The 17,858-nt window shown below is 52.3% G+C and overlaps 1 protein-coding gene and 1 non-coding gene across 10 annotated transcripts in view; one reads left to right on the plus strand and one right to left on the minus strand.

The window, feature by feature from the left end:
* Positions 1 to 471: 471 nt before the first annotated feature.
* SEC16B (SEC16 homolog B, endoplasmic reticulum export factor) overlaps positions 472 to 17,858 on the plus strand; it is a 28,957-nt gene continuing 11,570 nt past the window's right edge. For 2 of the 9 annotated variants that reach the window (XR_014932974.1, XR_014932975.1), the window contains exons 1-27: positions 495 to 521; positions 895 to 1,141; positions 1,304 to 1,410; positions 1,731 to 1,836; positions 1,931 to 2,036; positions 2,191 to 2,320; positions 2,509 to 2,660; positions 3,075 to 3,136; positions 3,670 to 3,805; positions 4,328 to 4,552; positions 4,864 to 4,961; positions 5,507 to 5,588; positions 5,667 to 5,784; positions 5,921 to 6,032; positions 6,262 to 6,367; positions 6,614 to 6,754; positions 8,214 to 8,327; positions 8,501 to 8,570; positions 9,242 to 9,442; positions 9,675 to 9,733; positions 9,822 to 9,941; positions 10,097 to 10,195; positions 10,270 to 10,348; positions 10,429 to 10,472; positions 10,569 to 10,616; positions 14,299 to 16,593; positions 17,257 to 17,386. Coding sequence is in view for 6 of the 9 variants with exons in the window: in XM_085512138.1 (XP_085368264.1) it covers positions 921 to 1,141; positions 1,304 to 1,410; positions 1,731 to 1,836; positions 1,931 to 2,036; positions 2,191 to 2,320; positions 2,509 to 2,660; positions 3,075 to 3,136; positions 3,670 to 3,805; positions 4,328 to 4,552; positions 4,864 to 4,961; positions 5,507 to 5,588; positions 5,667 to 5,784; positions 5,921 to 6,032; positions 6,262 to 6,367; positions 6,614 to 6,754; positions 8,214 to 8,327; positions 8,501 to 8,570; positions 9,242 to 9,442; positions 9,675 to 9,733; positions 9,822 to 9,941; positions 10,097 to 10,195; positions 10,270 to 10,348; positions 10,429 to 10,472; positions 10,569 to 10,616; positions 10,698 to 10,763 (2,802 nt within the window). In the remaining 3 variants the exon portion in view is untranslated. Of the gene's footprint in view, positions 522 to 587; positions 778 to 894; positions 1,142 to 1,303; positions 1,411 to 1,511; positions 1,641 to 1,730; positions 1,837 to 1,930; positions 2,037 to 2,190; positions 2,321 to 2,508; positions 2,661 to 3,074; positions 3,137 to 3,669; positions 3,806 to 4,327; positions 4,553 to 4,863; positions 4,962 to 5,506; positions 5,589 to 5,666; positions 5,785 to 5,920; positions 6,033 to 6,261; positions 6,368 to 6,613; positions 6,755 to 8,213; positions 8,328 to 8,500; positions 8,571 to 9,241; positions 9,443 to 9,674; positions 9,734 to 9,821; positions 9,942 to 10,096; positions 10,196 to 10,269; positions 10,349 to 10,428; positions 10,473 to 10,568; positions 10,617 to 10,697; positions 10,838 to 14,298; positions 16,594 to 17,256; positions 17,387 to 17,858 lie in introns of those variants that run through there. The other 7 variants (XR_014932976.1, XM_085512138.1, XM_085512136.1 and 4 more) reach the window with 7 other exon arrangements.
* Positions 10,945 to 11,266, minus strand: LOC146758979 (Nuclear RNase P). Its single transcript, XR_014933100.1, has one exon.

The raw sequence follows: 17,858 nt of genomic DNA on the forward strand, positions 1-17,858 counted from the left end.
GGCAGCAGCCTGAGAAAACACTGATGAGCATCTCCATGCAGCTGTGAAACCAGTAGGAGAGCCTTAATCCCATCCTGCCCCAGTGTCTTATAGGTGCAAGGATGGTGCTTTCCTGCTTGGTGTTCTTCTGGGGCTGGCAGTGTGGCTGAGATGCTATTTTTTTCAGCTGAAACCTTGAATTCTATAGAGAGTGAGCGTTTATTTCTTGGAGGCTCCAGGGATCACTTCTTATTGTCCCAGTGGGGTAGGAATGTCATGTTTGGAAATCTCTATCATGTGCGGTTTAAATGGGGTTTTCCCAGTGGTGTGGGTGGGATTGCTGTGCTTTCCGTCTTCCTCCAAGGCCACCTTTTTATTTTGGGGTGGGGAAGGAAGGTAAAATGCATTCTTTTGAGCTCAGGAGCTCATGTGCTCTATCTCAGGTGGGAGAGCCTTGGCTGGGCTGGGAGCTTCTGCCCTTTGTCCCCTGCAGTGGCAGTGGACTTTGGCAGTGGCGCCGGGGAGAGGAAGTGGGGCAACAGGTGTGTGTGCGGCTGGTGGGGGGTGGTGGGGGACCCCGTCCTAGGGGGGATCCAGGGGACCTGTGTGCGGGTGATAGGACTTGCTGGGTCCATCTAGACCCAGAATGACCCCCAAATGCATTAAGTTCTGAGTGTGAGGGGGTGATGATGTGCGGTTCATTGATGGCTCGTTGCATCCTGGTGTTTTAGGAAAGCTTCAGGTGGAACCTAAAGGGATAATACATGATTTACCCCTGCTTCTGCTGAAGACGTTTTGGTAACAAAGGATGGCAGCAGGGTCGGGAGGTGGGAGGAAGGTGGCAATGGGCTTCAGAGAAGTTTTTGGGGTTGGTGGAGAGCTGAAACCTGCAGGGATGGGTCTTGTTGCTTGCAGGACATTGGAGCTGTTGGATCTGCTGCATGGAGCCCTGGGCCTCTCCACGGCTGCCCCCAGTGCGGCACAGCCATGCTGCTGGCAGTGAGCGGGCAGAAGGCCGCCATGGGACCCCACTGCCCTGGAGGCCCATCCTCCCTGGCCCCCTGCCTCGTCCTGGCTCCTGGGACCCTGGAAGGGACCTGCACCGGCCAGCATCCCGGGCTGAGAGCTATGAGAGCGGCCATGCCTTCCGGCTCTATTCCAGGTGGGAGCCAAGGGGCTGCTAGCACAGAGTCCCCTGCCAGAGCTCAGTGTAGAGGCTTCTTTGGTCTCCTGCCCTGGAGATCCCATCTGTGGGTCTGTCCTTGGTGTAGTCCAGGCTCTGATGGGATGTGCTCTCTCAGCTCCATGCGTTATGCTGTTTCAGGCAAGGATATGAAGACCCCCACTGGCAATACCCAGCAGCTGCCTACAGGGACAACCGTGCTTACCAAAGCCATCAGTGGCAGCCCACGGCCTGGCAGGGTGACAGAGGTACCTCTGGGTCCATGGATGGACCACGTGTGGTGATGCTTTCCCCAGGATGGGGTGTTCTCTAGAACATCTCCAGGGCTTTCTCCTGCCTGTGCTCCTAGGTAGTGCTGCCCTGAGCTTGTATTTGGGAGCTGGATGCACCCGGGGAGTGTTTAACCCTGACCTGCATGCCTAAAAATCAGCACCAACCCAGGGTGCAGGCTAAGTGTGGGGATGCTGATGGAGCTGTGGTTTGTGCCTGACCCACTGCTTTGCTTTTGGAACTCTGCAATTGCTCACTGCTCTGGAGGGGCAACACAAAATCTTGTTTCCCTTTCCAGATATGACACAGGTTAAGCCTCACAGCAAGAGCACTGCTTACAGGGACCAGCACTACTACAGGGGCTACCACCCCAATCTGGCTGCCAGCCCTCCTGGGCAGGATAGGTAAGGAGGTACTTGGGCTGTACTTCCAACTGTTGCTACCACCTGCTGCAGAACCAGTGGGTTTGGGGCCAGTCCCTACATCTCCATCTTCCAGGACATCTCCTTTCCACAGGTCCCAAACCTATGATGCACGTAAAGGCTCCAGGCATTCGTGGGCTGGGGTCCACAATCTGGGGGAGGCCAGTGGCCAGCCTCAAGAGGTAACCCCAAGACAAGCAGGGATGGGGGAAGGCTTGGGGCTCTTACGGGGATTTTGGGAGTCATTCCTATGACCCTCTCCAGCTGGAAGAGAGTGAGGAAAGGTAAGCAAGTTTTAAGGACTTATTCTCTTTTCCTTGCTATGCCACGGGCCAGCCCAGCCTGCTCCAGCAGTACCGTGAGTCAGGACTCAGCTCCAGTGGCTATGAGCTCAGCCAATACATCCGTGATGGAGCTGAACCCAATGACACTGCGTTTTCAGGGGGCTGGAGCCCTGTGCAAAAAGGTGAGGGTAGGTGGGGGTGTTGGCGAAGCTCTGGCAAGTAAGTAAATAGCAGATCTTCCAATATCAGCTGTTGGGATCTCATAGCTTGAACCTTGGCTGGAGGAGGTGGGCTGTAGGGTGTGTACAAGGTTTGGTAGCTTTGCCATGGTGGATGCAAGGAGCTGCAACCTATTTGTCTTCTCCTTTAGGAGGGACCTTGGAGTCAGCTGTGGTGGCACCCCACAAATTCCTGCAGCCACATGTGCCTGTATGCTTGGGAGCTGGAGGGCAACTGGTGCTGGTGTGTCCCCACCGCCCAGCTGAGGGGCAGCTCCCCCTGGTTGAGCTGCACAGCCTGGAGGTAAGCCCTGGTTCCCCACACAGCCTGTGGTTCCCTCCTTAGAGCTGCCCCTTCCACCCCAATGGGGTCAAACACCATTCCTTGTTTAAGCAGACCCCTCAGCCACCTTCCTGTCCCCACTGCCATATTGTGGCCTCTCAGGCCTCGTTGTGCCAGCCATACCCATCCCCTGAGTCCACCACAACCTCCCTTCCTGGCCATGCAGGTGCCATCTCAACAGCTTGGTCCTTAGCACTTCATTCCATGTGATGGTTTAGGGTCTGTACTGTGGGGGTTACCCTACGATGGTATGGAGATTGAATTCATCAACACAGTCAAACCCTTGGCCAAGGCACTAAACTTTCATCTAGTCTAGTGGGTGCTACCCTCATTGCTGGGTATTCAGCAGCTGCTGAATTTGCTCTTGATTTTCAGGTAATCCTTCAAGGCACAACAGATCAGGAGGAGCTTCAAGCCTTCCCGGGGCCCCTAGCCAGGTATGGACATGGTGGATTGCAGAGCTGTGTTCTGTGCTGGCACAGCTGGCAGCAGGAGATGAGTCTGGGTTAGGCACTGCTGTCTCTGTGGCTTTGGGAGGTGATGAGTACCAGGGCTATGTCTGGGTTCAGATAGGGAACCTGTCTGCTCTCCGTGGTTTGTGTTGTTGGAATTGGCTTTCCTGGATATCTGAAGGAAGTGGGTTTGATGTGGTTTCTTAAGCAAAATCAAGGTTCTCTGCAGGTGAATTGGTGAGTGAGTTAGTAAGAGGGAAGAGAAAGGGTGTGAGATGGTCTCAGCAGCCCTGAAACCTGCGAAGTCCTCATAATGACCAAATTTCTAAAGCATCCTTGAGCCTAGTGTGGCTGATGCAGTGTGTAGTCATCGACTAAATCCAATCTTCTCTCTTCTGTCTCTCATTTCTTTGAATCTTTGTCATCCTTGTCAGTGAACTCAGAGATGCTTTGGCTCTTAATTTGTCCTAGATTGCTCTCCCTTAGGTTCCTTTGGATGCCTTTCTTTGCTGCCGTAGGGAAGATCTGCACAAAGTAGATGTGATGACATTTTGCCAGCAAAAGATAGCCTCAAGCTGTGATCTCTCAACACAGAGAGGCAGAGATTCAGCTCTTCTCTGGAAGCTCCTGGTCCTCCTCTGCCGACAGAATGGGGTAGGTGCACCCAAGAGGGGCTGACCCTTTTGATCTTGGTGCTGAGGCACGTTAATATGCTCCTCACATCTTTCTTGATCCTGCTGCTGTTTGGTGGGGAGCTATACCTTGAAGTCATCCCATTCTCACAGTACCATCAATCACTTTGGTTCTGCCTGGGTATTTGGAGCAAACCTCTTCTCCTGCATTGCTTTTCATCCTTGTGAAGTGCCAACATCACGATGCAACAACAGCTCTGAGAAAGACTTGTGCTGTCTCCTCATTAAAGACAGCACTTTATTATTATGTCTTTATTGAGGAGACAGCACTTGTACTTATAAACTGGCTAATCCCTTAATCCAATCATTCTACCCAATCTAATCTATGTCTGCTCCTTGGGAGCAGGTGAACAAGATGATCAGAACAAGTTGAGTTGGCTACTTTGCCCCCCAGAAGTCCATGCTAGTGGCCAAGGCTTGCATGAGGGCTGGAAATGCCACAAGGCAGCCCCATTGGCCTTTCTCTTCCCCTTCCTTTCCACAGTCCATGGTGGGCTCAGACGTGGCGGAGCTGCTGATGCAGGACTGCAGGCAGCAGGAGAGGTACAAGAGGCAGGAGCCGGCATTGGGCCCCATCAGCCTGGCAGATGAGGAGTGGCGTCAGCTGGGGACACTGGACCTCATCACTGGGGAAGTCCCTCCTGTGGTAGAGACACAGGCACAGATAGTGGAGAAGTTCACCAAGCTCCTCTACTATGGCAGAAAGAAAGTAAGCGTGGCTTGGGAAATAGTGCTGATTATTTCTTGTGTTGACTTCATTGGCCTCCTGAAAGGGAAGGGTGGTCAAGAGGTGCCTTGTGGTTGTGGTATCTACCCTTCAAGTTGCATCTGTACAACATTTGTCACTGTGGAAGGTAGAAAACTAAAGAGGCCTTAGTAGAATATACTTTGTGACTATGTGTATATAATGCTGCATAAATCCAATGGGATTTGGGGCTCTTCTCCAAAATGAAGGAGCAGAGGAGGAGAGCAAGGAGCTGGAGTATGTGCAGATCCCTTAGTCCTCTGCCTTGACTGCAGGATGCACTGGTTTGGGCCATGAGAAACCAGCTGTGGGGCCATGCTCTCTTCTTGTCCAGCAAGATGGACCCTCGGACCTACAGTTGGGTGCTCACTGGGTAAGATGGGGAGGTTAAAGCACAATGCTTTGTGACTGGCTTTGCTGAGCACAGATGCCCTTGGGTGCTCCCAGCCCCATTGCCTACCAAAAGGGCTCTGGTTTCAGCTTGTCCTTTTTAGAGGAGCCGGAGGGGATAAGGAGCATCCTTGAGTGAATGGGAGGAACTAAACCAGAGGTTGGGAGGCGGAAAGAAAGCTGTTTCCCAGAGCTGTGGGGTGGATTTGTTGAGTCCTTGGTTTTGCCCTTAGTGGCTGTGTGGTGGGAGCCATCTTTACTGGGATCCAACCCAGTCATTCATGCACGTGTTTTCTGGTGGAATTAATGTACTTAGTCTGGATTGAATTGATCCCTTCAGGGAGAGTTAAGCAAAAATTTTCTCCTGCGTAACTCAAATCCTTTTAAGGAGGTTTTATCCAGCATTGTCCTTGAGACTCTGCTGGAGGCAATGTAGATCCCCAGCCTGATGGGGCTTGCCCTCCTTTTTGCCTTCCCTTCCCCAGCTAAGTATAGCTCCCTAATAAGATGTGTTTCCTGCCTCCACAGGTTCACCAGCACGCTGGCCACCAATGACCCATTGCAGACCTTCTTCCAGCTCATGTCAGGAAGGATCCCGCAGGCATCGCAGGTGTGTGAGCAGCAGGTTGGCCCCATTACCCACCTCACTAAAGCCACCCTGCCTCACCTTCACTTCCCTCTCCTCCAGAGCTGTGGGGATGCCAAGTGGGGAGACTGGAGACCCCACCTGGCCGTGCTTCTGTCCAACAAGGTGGGAGACATGGAGCTGAACCACCGGGCCATCATCACCATGGGAGACACGTTGGGTGAGCAAGGCCACTTGAGAAAGAGAATGGAGTGGCTGGGTTAGGGTTTAGCCCATGAGTCTGAAGGCCTTCACAGCGATGCTGAGCACATGTTGTCGTCCTTCAGAACTAAGTTCTGTGTCTTTCTCCCACTCAGCTGGCAAGGGAGCAGTGGAGGCAGCTCACTTCTGCTACCTGATGGCAGACATTCCATTTGGTTACTTTGGGGTGAAGGCAGACCGCATGGCTCTACTGGGCAGCAGCCACCGGTGAGTCAGCCCAGCCCTGCAGGGCTACACCTCCCATCTCTTCCTCATTCCTGTCATCTCTTCTTCAAAACAACAAAGCAGCACCTCTGGGGGTCTTATTGCCCTTAGTGGCAGCTGTGCTCTGGGCCCTTGCAGCTGTGGTCTGGCACCATGGCATGGCTATGGGCTCCATGAGGGCATGGAAAGCCTTGCTACTATGCCCTGAACATCTCTCCCCTCTGCCCTGCAGCCAGGCATTCACCCAGTTTGCCACCACCGAGGCCATCCAGCGCATGGAGATCTTTGAGTACTGCCAGCAGCTGCGACACCCCACATCCTTCCTGCTCCCATTCCAGGTACTGGGTTTAAGCAAGAACAGCTGCTGTTCAGAATGGACTGAAGGCATCCCAAAAGCACCTCCCAGCCCTGATGGAGATGAGGAGGATGTCACTTTCCAAAGTTTGGTTCTTTGCTGGGACACTGGGGGGGACCGTGCTGGACAAGGGGCTCCTCCAGGGCAGGGAATTAGGTTTTGGGGTCTTGGTGAGGGGCAGGTTATGAGCATCTCCTTGCTCCCATCCCATGGCCACTGCTCTCCCAAGGTGTACAAGCTCCTCTACGCCTCCCGCCTGGCTGACCATGGACTGCCAGCCCAAGCCCTGCTGTACTGTGAGCAGATTGCCACCGTGCTCCTCCAGCAGGACCCAACCAGCCACCCTGTACTGGCCCAGCAGCTGGCCAAGGTGAGTTTTGTGCCTCCTTCATATGGATTCTGCATGGGGATGTTGCTGGGAGCCTGCTGGCTTGGGGATTTTACGTGGGTGCCTATACTTATCAACATGTTTTGTGCAAGATATGGTAGGAGCTGTTTGGAGATGAAGGACTTTGGGGTTTGGATATCCCCATGTCACCTCCTCCAGGTGCTCGTTGTCCCCACATTTGTGCATCCAAATGTCCCACGTCCCACAGGCTGCACACCTTCCCCCAGACAACACCTTTATGTGGGCAGCCCGATGCTGCTATGCTGCAGGAGCTGCCCCCAGCCCCAAAACTTGGTGCTGCACACTGCAAGCCCCCCTGCTGCATCACAGAAACCTATTTACTGCCTAACAGCCTCTCAGATCTGCCGTTCTGCTGGGGATAATGCTCCTCCTGGGAGAAAACACTTTCATCTGAAAAACCAGTGCATTCACACACACTCTTGTCTTTGATGTTTTAGACTGTGTTACAAATTATGATACACATTAGTGTTTGATTAAGACTTCCCCTCTTTTGAAGCCGGGGACGGTACACAACCAGGTGCTGGTTCATTAATATTGGATCAAAGTGCACATTAGCTTTCGGATTAAACATTCTCCCCGTTTAGGAGTAATCATGCTTATAATTTCCTCTTTCCTGCCATTGATTTGGGATGAGCACACGTTTGCACAAAGCTGGGACACACAGGGGTCCGGCTGTGCTGGGCAGCTCTGTCTGATCCCTGTCCCCAGCATGTGTCTCATCTGCTGTCACCAGTGAATCACAGCATCACTTGAGCTGAAAGGGTCCCTTAAAGGCCACCTGATCCAACCCCCTGCACTGAGCAGGGACACCCAAAGCTCCATTAGGTGCCCAGAGCCCCACCCAGGCCTGACCTTGGCTGTCTGCAGGGATGGAGCATCACCCCCCTCTCTGGGCAACCCATGCCAATGCCCCACCAGGGTGTGGGCACAGACCTGACTCTTGCTGGAGAAGTGAAATGTGCAGCAATACTGCAGTGAGGGACATGGGGGAGACAGCGGAGCGTGGAAAAAATACAGAGCAGAACATGACAGCAGGATGCTGTTGGTGGGGGGGAAAAAAGAAGGTGATATTATCGTGTTATTCTGGGCTGTGAGAGCACGAATGGCATGTGTGAGACAAGGAGGTGATAATCCCCCCCCATGCTTGAGGGTCTCAGCTGGGGCACTGTGCCCTGTTCGGGATGTGCAGCACAGGGACAGTGCCAGATTGGTGCAGAAGAGAAGAGCTCAGTGATAAGAGGTGAAGGGAAAAATGACCTCAGGGTTGTTTTCTGCAAGCAAGATAAGGTGCAGAGTAAAAGGGTTCAGAGGGCTGTGGTAAAAGGTCTGCCAGTGTGCGGGAGGCTGGTAATAGGGAGCAAGGAGTGAGAAGCTTAATTTGCAGTGAGGTCAGGAACAACCCTGTGTCCCTGCACCACAGCTGGCCGAGCGACTGAAGCTCTGTGACCCACTGCTGCTGGAGATGCCTGAGCAGGACCCGGCGCTGGAGCCTGAGTGGCTGCTGCGGCTCCGCACCCACTGCCAGCACTGCGAGGTGAGGAGCAGCTTTGGACATGCTTTGTCCTCTGCTTTCCCCTCCTGCCCACTCCTAGTGGGGTGGAAAGCAGTGCTGGTGGTGGTGTGGATCTTGTGCTGCAGTGTCCTTTGCTCTTTGCCCCATGCCACCCATCTCCCTGTCCCCTTTCTTTGCTCCTTGGCTCCTTGCAGGTGCAGGATGACCTCACTCCAGAGGTGGAACCAACCCAGCCAGAGCCCTGGGATACTGCAGCCACCCCAGGTAAGGAAACAAAGCCCAGAGGTTCCCCTGCCTAGCAGCTAATTCCTTGAGCTCCAGGTTCTACCATGGGTGCTGTGTGCCCATCCACCGGGTGCCCCGTGGAGAAGCTATAGCCATCTCCATCCATGCAATGCCCACGCGCTCCTGGCTGCCTGGTTGGGTCTGGTTTCTTGGAGATGCCAGCACTGATGGGTAAAGGACTGATGCAGATAAGATAAAAATGACAAATCTCTCTGAGCCGTTTCTTCCTATCAGCTTTCCTCACTGCTGCCAAATTCTCTTTTGAGGAGCAATGCCTGGCAGTAAAAAAAAGATCATCAATCCTGATTGCCTCCTGCTGCTATTGGGGCTGAGGCTACGATCATCCCTGTATGGGGGGGAAAAATAACCCAAAACCATATTGCAGGTGGTTTGGGATGGCTCCTTCGAGCCATGGTCTCAGCACTACACCTGCTTTCCTTACACCTGGGGCTTCCCTGCTTTGGGTCAGTGTCCTGCCTGGTGGGTAGTGGGACAGAAGATGCACTATGAATGGCACATTCTGTGTTGTCCCTGGGGTCCCTGTTCACCCTGGCAGCTCCTACTGATGTGTAATGGAGAAGGAGAAAACCCTCTGCACCAGCCCCGATGGAACTGCTAACAGTGCCGTGAGCTTCAGGCCTCTTTTCTAGGCAGAGAGATGGACTATGAGCAGCCCCAGATAGATGACCCCCAGCATGAGCAGTGGCACCAGCCCCCTGTGCCACCACAGGGACCTGATCCCCACCAGGATGTGTCCATCCAGCCCCTGGAGGTTGCAGTGTTGGACACGGGGCCGATCTCCCAGGAAGAGCTTTGCACTGATCCCCCTCCGCAGGCAGTGCCCATAGCAGGTAGGTGTCCAAGTGCCTCTCCCTGTGCTGTAGCAGGCATGAATGGTGTCCCTTGGGAAGTGTGGTGAATGCTGCTGCCACACCAGCACCTTGCTTCCCTGGATTGTGCTTCACACAGATTCAGGGTCACAATCACCTTGTCTAAAGCAACAAAAGACTATAATCGTCTCTGGTGGAAATGGGGCAGGAGCAAACTGTGCTCAGCCCTGTGCCTTCTCTATCTCTCATCTAGGTGATGCTGAGGAGCCCCAGGATGCCCATGGGGTGCAGCAGCCGGTGCTGGCAGAGCCGGTGAGTTGGGGCAGTAACAGCAGTGATGCTCAGGGTTGGGATGTGGGCCTCGCAGGCGTTGTGTTCCAGACTTGGTCTCCAATGCCAGCAGGAATTAAGCACAAAGGCTCGCTCGGCCTCAGAGAGTTCCACAGCATCCATAGAGGAAGGCAGCCAGACGTCCTCAGATAGCACTGCTGAGGAGCTGGAGGGGACGTCGGAGGACAAGGTGAGTTGGATGTGTGGCTTTCTCCTGCCTGGCCACCTTCTTCCATCCATACCTTGGGCAGGATGGTGTTGGCAGTGGGTTTTGGTGATGTGAGCTGTGGGCTCATGGCATCCTCACCTGCTCCCTGCTTTGACACTGAAAGCTGTCTTTGCCAGAGCTCTGGATTCCGGTGGTTTGGCTGGTTTCGGTCCAAGCCCCAGAAGGAAACCTCTCCTAAAGCCACGACCTCGGGCTCCCCCACGGCAGGACTGCAGGTAGGAGGGGGGACACCCAAGGTGCAGCACAGGGACGGTGGTCGCTCCCTTCCAACCAGCTCAATGCATTCCAGGATCGGAGCTCCCCATCCCCACCCGGTGCTGTCCCAGCTGCTCAGCCCCCAGCAGCCCCGTCTCCATACAGAAATCCCGGTAAGTGCCCCCATTGCAGAGCTGCTCCTCCCTGTTCGGAGCGGAACGGCAGGAAGGTGAAATACCTTTTGTTGCTGCAGTGTCAATCGACATGAAGGGCCCGTGGGATGCAGACGGCCACGAGGTGAGCAGAGCTGTGGCTGTGCCTATATCGGGGATGCTCTTCTTGGGGGAGCTGCGATCAGCTCTAAGATTTTTCTCCTCTTTTCACTCTTTGCAGCCGCTCCCAGGGACGGTTCCGCTTTTCAACCCCGCTCATGTTTCCCAGGTGAGGTGCCGTTCATTACAGTGGGGAGGGCGGAAGCCATTGCTGTATAACCACCTCTAACCCACTCTCTGTGCTTCCCAGCTCGCTGCTGCCCGGCCCACCCAACCCAGGCTGCTCTCACAGCGCCGCTACCCCAACCCGCTGTGAGTCGGTGTGTGTGTGTATGTACATGTAACGCTCAGAGGAAACAACAGCACTTTGTGGAACGCTTTAATGCAAAATGGTGTTGGCTTTTTTGTCGTTCTAAGCGGTGGAGGTGGGGAGGAGGCACAGGGTGTGCTGTGCTGGGGGTCCTGTGGTGTTGGAACCCCAAGGCATGAAAAAGTTGTCCGGCGGAGAGTAGTCTGAATTAGGTTGTGCGGCATTGCCCCACCTCACCCATTGGACTCAATGCGCCGGCCGTGAGTCTGTCTCAAAGCTCCGCGGGGCCACGAGCATCCGCCCCGGCTCAGTGCTGAGCTCCGAACCGTTCCGGGCTTCTCCTGCCCAGGCCGGCCCGCGCGGCGCCCCCCCTTGCTGGTGGCTCACCCACCCGTGCGGGCGGGGCTCTGCTAGAGCCGCTGCGGGCCCTTCCCTCAGACCTTCCCCGAGGCGGGGACAGCGGGTGACGGGCACCCAGTGCGTGGCCTCGACGGTGAGCTTCCTCCGGACGCTCTGCAATCCTCCCTAACCAGATATATATACCTTTAATTTTTCGCATACTTTAAGGTTAGGGTGAGTTACCCAGCATGCTCTGCGGTATATGGTAATGAGGGCTCCATAAGCATCGCGGAGTCCTATTAGGGCTCTCCTTGAGCTCTGGGCACAGCGCACCAACTATCGCAGTCCCTCTGCATCACAGTGGTACCTATGCTGCTCTCGGAGATCTTATGTACTGAATCTATCATCTCAAGGCTGTGAATTACTGTTGGAGAGATGGAAAAAAATAAAGAAGAATTAGAAGCCTCTGACAGCATAGGGTAACAGCATCACCTTTCTTGTGTTTGTCATGAGCAGAGATGGTATCTGGTGGTGAGATGAAGAGGAGTTGCGTGCTGGCTGGTGTTAATTACAAAGAGAAAAACACATGAAAATCAAGGGAAATTGAATCCCACTGCATCTGCTATTCCCACAGTGGAAGGCCTCAGTGCATTTCATTAGTTTAAAACCCCCCTGATGGGGAGAGCTCAGCTTGCAACAGGAGATTGATGTGACATTGAGACCCAGAGAGAGGATTAGCTGCCCGCATGTGAACTTGTCCAAAGGAGTTTAACATGTAGATGTTCCAGCAGTGTGGCTCCCACTGAGAAGGCATGCCCGTTAATTAAGGCCCCCGGGACCGTGTGGTTGCAATGAGGGAGGAATGAGCTCTGTGCATGCAGAAAGGCATGCTGCTTTTTTCTCTATGGTAGAGCCCATCAGACTGAAAACTTTGTGCAGGTGGGGCAGCTCTGCTGGTCACTGGGATGATTTGCTGTAGGTCAAGGTGAGCACTGTGGGTGTTGGGTTGGGATTGCACCTAATGGTCATGCAAGAGGGGTTGGGATCCTCCTCCATCCTTTGCATTGCATCTGTACTTCTTACCTGCTTGCTCTCATAGCCCTGCTTACATCAAACAGACCTTTGTGGGTAGAGAGGCTCCAGGAGGGAGCCTGCATCCTGCTGCAGTGCCTTGCGGCTTCTGTGTGAGGATGAACCAGATTAAGATGCAGCAGCCTGGAAAAGATGGAGTGAGTAGGGCTGATGAGAGACCTATTCAGTCCTAATCACCTTCTCAGCACTGCTTAGGAAGCAATGGCTTCTTGTTTCCTGCAGTGCAAGGAGCTGGGGCTTCCTGCTGAAAGCTTCAGCCCCCACGTGGGTTTGGAGTAATGCAGGTTTGAACTGAACTGCATTACAGAGCTATGTGTGTTTGGGGGGAGCAAGTCAGCTGTGGCAGCTTGTTGTCCTGGGATGTGAGACCAGAAATATTATGAGCCTTTAAAAGGGAGTTAGGCAATGTCATGGCAGGTAACTCCTGTCAGCAGACCTGAACACAGCCCCAATGGACTGGGTGGCCCAATGCTCTGTAGGAAGACCCTGTTTTTGGGAGGCTGTCATCCAAACATCCCTCTCAGCTCAAGCAGAAGGAATGTTCCTTGGTGCAGCCGCTTACATTTCTCCTTGTACCCACGCCTGCCTTGCAGAAGTTGCAGCTGCACGTGGGTTGCTTGGTGACAGTTCTTCTGGGCAGGGCAGGGAATTAAACAGTAAGTAGGATTAATAAAAACGTATCAAAATATGTAAACATATGCATCAAGTCTCTTTGAAAACGAAGGAGCGGTTAATAAGTATTTGCAATCAACACTTCTCCGTGGAAGCCTTCTCTGAAAGCAGCTCTGAGACTGCTCGAACAACCCATCTCTTTCCATCATTTTAACTGCCTGTTTTCTCGAGGCAGATGAAATGATTTGCCTGAAGAGCTGTCTCCCCATCTCCCCACCTATGACAGGCTCCTTTTTCCTAAGCCCTGGCTTGGTGTCTGGCTCCTGGCTGTGTCCTGAGATGGCTCCTGGGCCTGGTGGTGCCTGGGTTCATAGTGTTTGTAGCATCATTTGAGTTGAAAGGGACCTTTAAAGGCCACCTGGTCCCGCTCCTTGCACTGAACAGGGACACTCACAGCTCCATCAGTGCTTACAGCCCATCCAGCCTCATCTTGATGTCTGCACCAGCACCACTCTGTTCCAGTGTCTCACCGCCCTGAGTTCCTGCTCTGCTGGGCAGCCACGGGTCACAGTGAGTAGCTGGGTCATACCTTCGATTTATTTCCATGGAAACTACAGTAGATACGAAGAACACAACAACATGTAATGGGATATTGGTGGAAAGCTTCAACCTCTACTGCTGTAGCACTACGATCTGCCTCTGACATTGTGGGCTCGCATAGTAAAATAGAAGGCATCACTTTTGGAGCAGACATTGTGTACAAGCTTGTTGTTCTCTGGGTTATGGGCCCTGAAGCACTGCATCCAGGACACGTTGGCACCATCTAGATATGGATGACTATAGGCTAAGGTAGGATGGCAGGTGATGAATGAAAGGTTCTGTTTCTGGTGCTTAACCTTCCATGATTCCTGCAGGGATTTTAGTGCTTGGGTGGTGATACTATTTTGCTTTTTCCCAAGGCTACAGGAGCTGAAAACCACACAGCTTATGGTGCTCCCCTGGTCCCTGCAGTTGTCCCCTGCCCCTCTCTCTGAGGATGCATTTGGACTCTGCTTTGTGGGGTAACGGATGGACTGTCAGGCACATTGTCCCAACAACTCAGGAAGATAAATGGTCCAGTGTGTGCAGCAACCTTTGCCGGTCCTGCACCCCAGAAGGAAGCAAGCAGCACCATGACAGATGGGCTGACAAGCAGCATTGACACAACTGGGGCAGTGTGGGTGTCGGAGGGTTAGAACCACATCCCTCTCCTTTCCTCTTTGCACCCCAGCAACTCTGGGCCAAACAGCTGTTGCTTATCACCACCTCCCATGGTTATTGATGGAAGCTGGCAGCATGAGACCCCTCTCTAGGAGAAAAACACTAGTCACAGTCCTAACGTTGCTCTGCAAAGCTGCCATCTGTCCTCTCCTTGGATGCTGGTAAGATATCTGAGTGCATCAGTGCTGAGTTAAGTTCCTGGCTAGACTTGACTCTGCTCCTCTATATTCCTTTCCAGAAGGGAAGATCCTAGACTGGCTCTTTGGGATCTGGTTCCTGGGCTGTCCCTTCATTTTCTGTCCTGCTGAGGAGCAGGTAATGCTGGGATGGATGGTTACAAGTTTTGGCACAGGCTGCCAAGGAAGGTGGTGGGGTCAGCATCCCTGGAGGTGTTGATGAACCATGGAGATGTGGCACTGAGGGATGTGGTCAGTGGTGGAGATGGGCTGGACTTGGTGATCTGAGAGGCCTGTTCTGATAGTCCAGTGGTTCTAAGATGCCTCACCTAGAGCTGTTTGGAGAGGGCTGTGCGAATAGCAACACAACTTTCTCAGTTTGTCAGTACGTGAGGAAAGTTTGGCAAGGCCACAGCAAAGTGAATCTTGTGAGTGTCCTGGAGTTGTGAGCTATGAGCCAGCCTTTACTATGAAAGTCCATTAGCCACGAGCAAAACTGCTCCTGGGCTCAGCATTCAGTATCTGTTATGGGCTGAATTGGTCCTTAATTTCTATCCCTGACAGTTAAAATGACTCAGACAATTCTTCCCAAGACTGGGTATTGCTTCTGACTGCATCCCTTGCAGCCATGGCTCTACTGACAATTAAATTGTACTTGGAAACCCAGCAACCATCATGTCTGCAGGTCAAGGTAGGCTGCTGCTCTCACCTGAGCCTTGCTACGTGGCTCTGTTGTGGAAAGCAAATGCTGAGGCGCATTTGAGGACTCAATGGCTGCAGGTTTAACAAGATCAATACCACCTCTGCAAAAGATTACATGGTATACTAGGCAGCAAATAGACCACTTCTGCTGGATTTGGAAGCCATTTATAGAGTCTATTAAGGATGGTAAGGTAGAAGGGACGTATCCGGAGTGAATTGCACAGATGCAGTAACTCACTCTCATGTGAAGGGCTTTGCAGTCTATTAAATAATGGAACTAAAGTCAAAATAAATGAGATTTCTTTTTCTGTAAGAAGCTTTACCACCAGCAGCAATGATGGGGCCAGGCAGTTGCACTCCTCTAGCTCCTTGCACTAGAAGGGCTAAGCCTAATGTAAATCTGGTGCTTTGGCACTGTCTGAAGATTGAAGCTTCACTCTCACAGAAAGAATCATAGCTTCACAGAATGGCTGGGTTGGAAGGGGCCACAAAGACCATTCACTTCCAACTCCCTGCTGTGTCTGGTTACCAAACAGGCACCAGATCAGGCTGCCCATGTGTGCAACATGGCCAGTGCTCATGTTTGCCCGTGGTGAGCAGGCAGGAGCTGGGAACTGCTTTTGGGAGCAGGCTCCCTGAGCTCAGGCTGTTCCATTGGGCTTGTTTGAGCTGCCCTTGTTTTGCCATCACCTCCTAAGGTGTGCCCTCCGAATAATTAGCTGTAATAATGCATGAGCAATAGCCTGCCTGGTCACCGTGCCCGCGTGGCAGGATGCTCTGCTTCTGTCATTCCTACCATTCTCTATCCAGTCTCATTTGAAATACCCTGTAGGATGAATTACGGTGCTCTGAGAGAATCTGCAAAATAGGATCGCAGGCCAATTGAATCCATCTGCAAAGTATAGGAGCACAATATATCACCCTACAGGTGGATTATTATTACTATTTTTTTCCCACTCCCTTCTTTGTTTTAGGAGGTTCTTGAACCTAGTAAGAACAGCAGACACTTAGGGAGCAAGCTGTATGGTGTAATGAACTGAGTGCTGCCTGGAAGTGAGCCGTGCAGGAGGGATGGTGATGCTGAGATGTCCGTGGGGAGGCAATAGGCAGCAATGGGTTAGGGAAACAAGGTAGGGCTTCACACCTTGGCACTGCCCAGCCTGCTCCCTCCTGCAGCAGAATGATGCTGTGTGACTCTCTGGGAGGATATCACAGGGCACAACATCCTTGTGCTGCGAGAGACAGGAGCTGGCAATGTTTACCAGCAAAGGCAGGCTTTAGGGACAGACCCTTTTGCACTTCAGGTGGGAGGAGGTTGGCCTTGTGCTGCTTCCCAAACCTCCCTTTTCCTCGGGCTGGGATGCTCTAGTCATTGCCCGAGGGGGAAGGGAAATGAGTTAAACCCATCTTCAGACACGTTTGTATTGATTCTGTCACTTTCTTGCTGCTTGCTGACAGGTGATGGATGGCTCATAATGCGACCGGCACAGTACATTACGTTTCCTATCCAGGGACTCCTAAATCATTTCAAATTTTCAAATTCCCTAATCAATATTTTATCAGTAGCAGAAGAAAGCGGAACGGGCCCATTTCTCAAGAGGGAGGGGAGTGAGCGTGTGCGTACGCGTGCCTGCACATGGATTTCGTATGGACATGTGAGTTTGTGTAGTTGTAATAGCAACTAAAGCATCACTAGTGCAATGATTATAGTACCTGCAGCCATAAAAATAAATACAGAAGTAGGTCTGGGAATAATGTTTACATTCTGGTGATTACAAGATGAAACAAATTAAGGACTTGAGTGTTTGGTGTTAACACATGGGGTTATTGCACCTGGGAACCCTCTTTCTCTTGGCCTGTGCTCTAGCTTTTTCTCTCTGTTGTTATATAGACAGGTGCCTTTGCTGTGTCAGTGGATGGTCTTGCAGCTATTTAGGGTTGGATGCTAAAGGGCTGGGGAGCTCTGCTGGGGGTTCTGATGGGCAGCTAATGAGAGAATGGGATCATAGAATTGGAGTTGGAAGAGGCCTGAAAGGCCATCTTGAGTTCTCCTGCCTTGTCTGGGTCTAAGCTAGATGCTGATAAACAAAGAGCTGTTTTTCCCCACCAGCCACTTCTACCAAGCCAGAAATAGCCTCCCCGAGTTAGCTCACATAGCAGCATTTCTCATTCAAAAGTTAATAAGCTTTGAAATTGGATTTTAATCAACTAATCTTTGATCCTAGGCACTAGAGCTCCATTAGGAGGGTCCAGTAAACCAAGTTTCATCTTTCTCTCTCATGTTGTTTCTTTATTTTTTTCCCCTCGGTCTTGCAAAGATGTTCCAGCATTTGAAGAGCTGCGTGTTGTAGGATTTCTGTTGTCCCTGCTTTTATGATCTCAACCCATCCCGTAGATGAATGGAAAAACTGATCTGGCATACATCTTCTTTCCCAAGGTTTGAAGCCTGTAAGTATTTTTTAACAGTATCTTTTGGGAAAAGCACCAGAGCTCTTGGAATCCAGCTCTTTGCTAGAAATCAGTGAGGTGGGACAAGGGACAGAAGATGTGCTGTGGCTCTTGACACATCACCTGCCTCATTAAAAGACTGCCACGAATCCTGTTTCCAATTGCAGTAGAGCTGGGGTTGGAGAGAGCTCATCTTTTCTGACCTTCCTGCTCACAGTTGGGTCAGATGGATCGGGCTGCCTGGGACCACAACAGCACTGGGCTCTCCTCAGGCAGAGAGGTTTTGAGTATCTCCAAGGATAGGTGCCCCCCTGGCATCAAGTGTTCAAGAAGTTCTTATATTTAAACTAAATTTCTTGTGTTTAATTTGGACTGCTGAGATGAGTCTGGCTCCTTTGCCTTTGCTCCCCTTTCCCTGTGCATATGGTTGTGCTTGCCCACGTTCAGGGCTTTTTCTTCATGAGATTCCCAC

This window comes from Coturnix japonica, chromosome 11 (assembly GCF_054131305.1).
Source record: "Coturnix japonica strain WE chromosome 11, WE-NBRP24, whole genome shotgun sequence".
Classification (NCBI taxonomy): domain Eukaryota; kingdom Metazoa; phylum Chordata; class Aves; order Galliformes; family Phasianidae; genus Coturnix; species Coturnix japonica.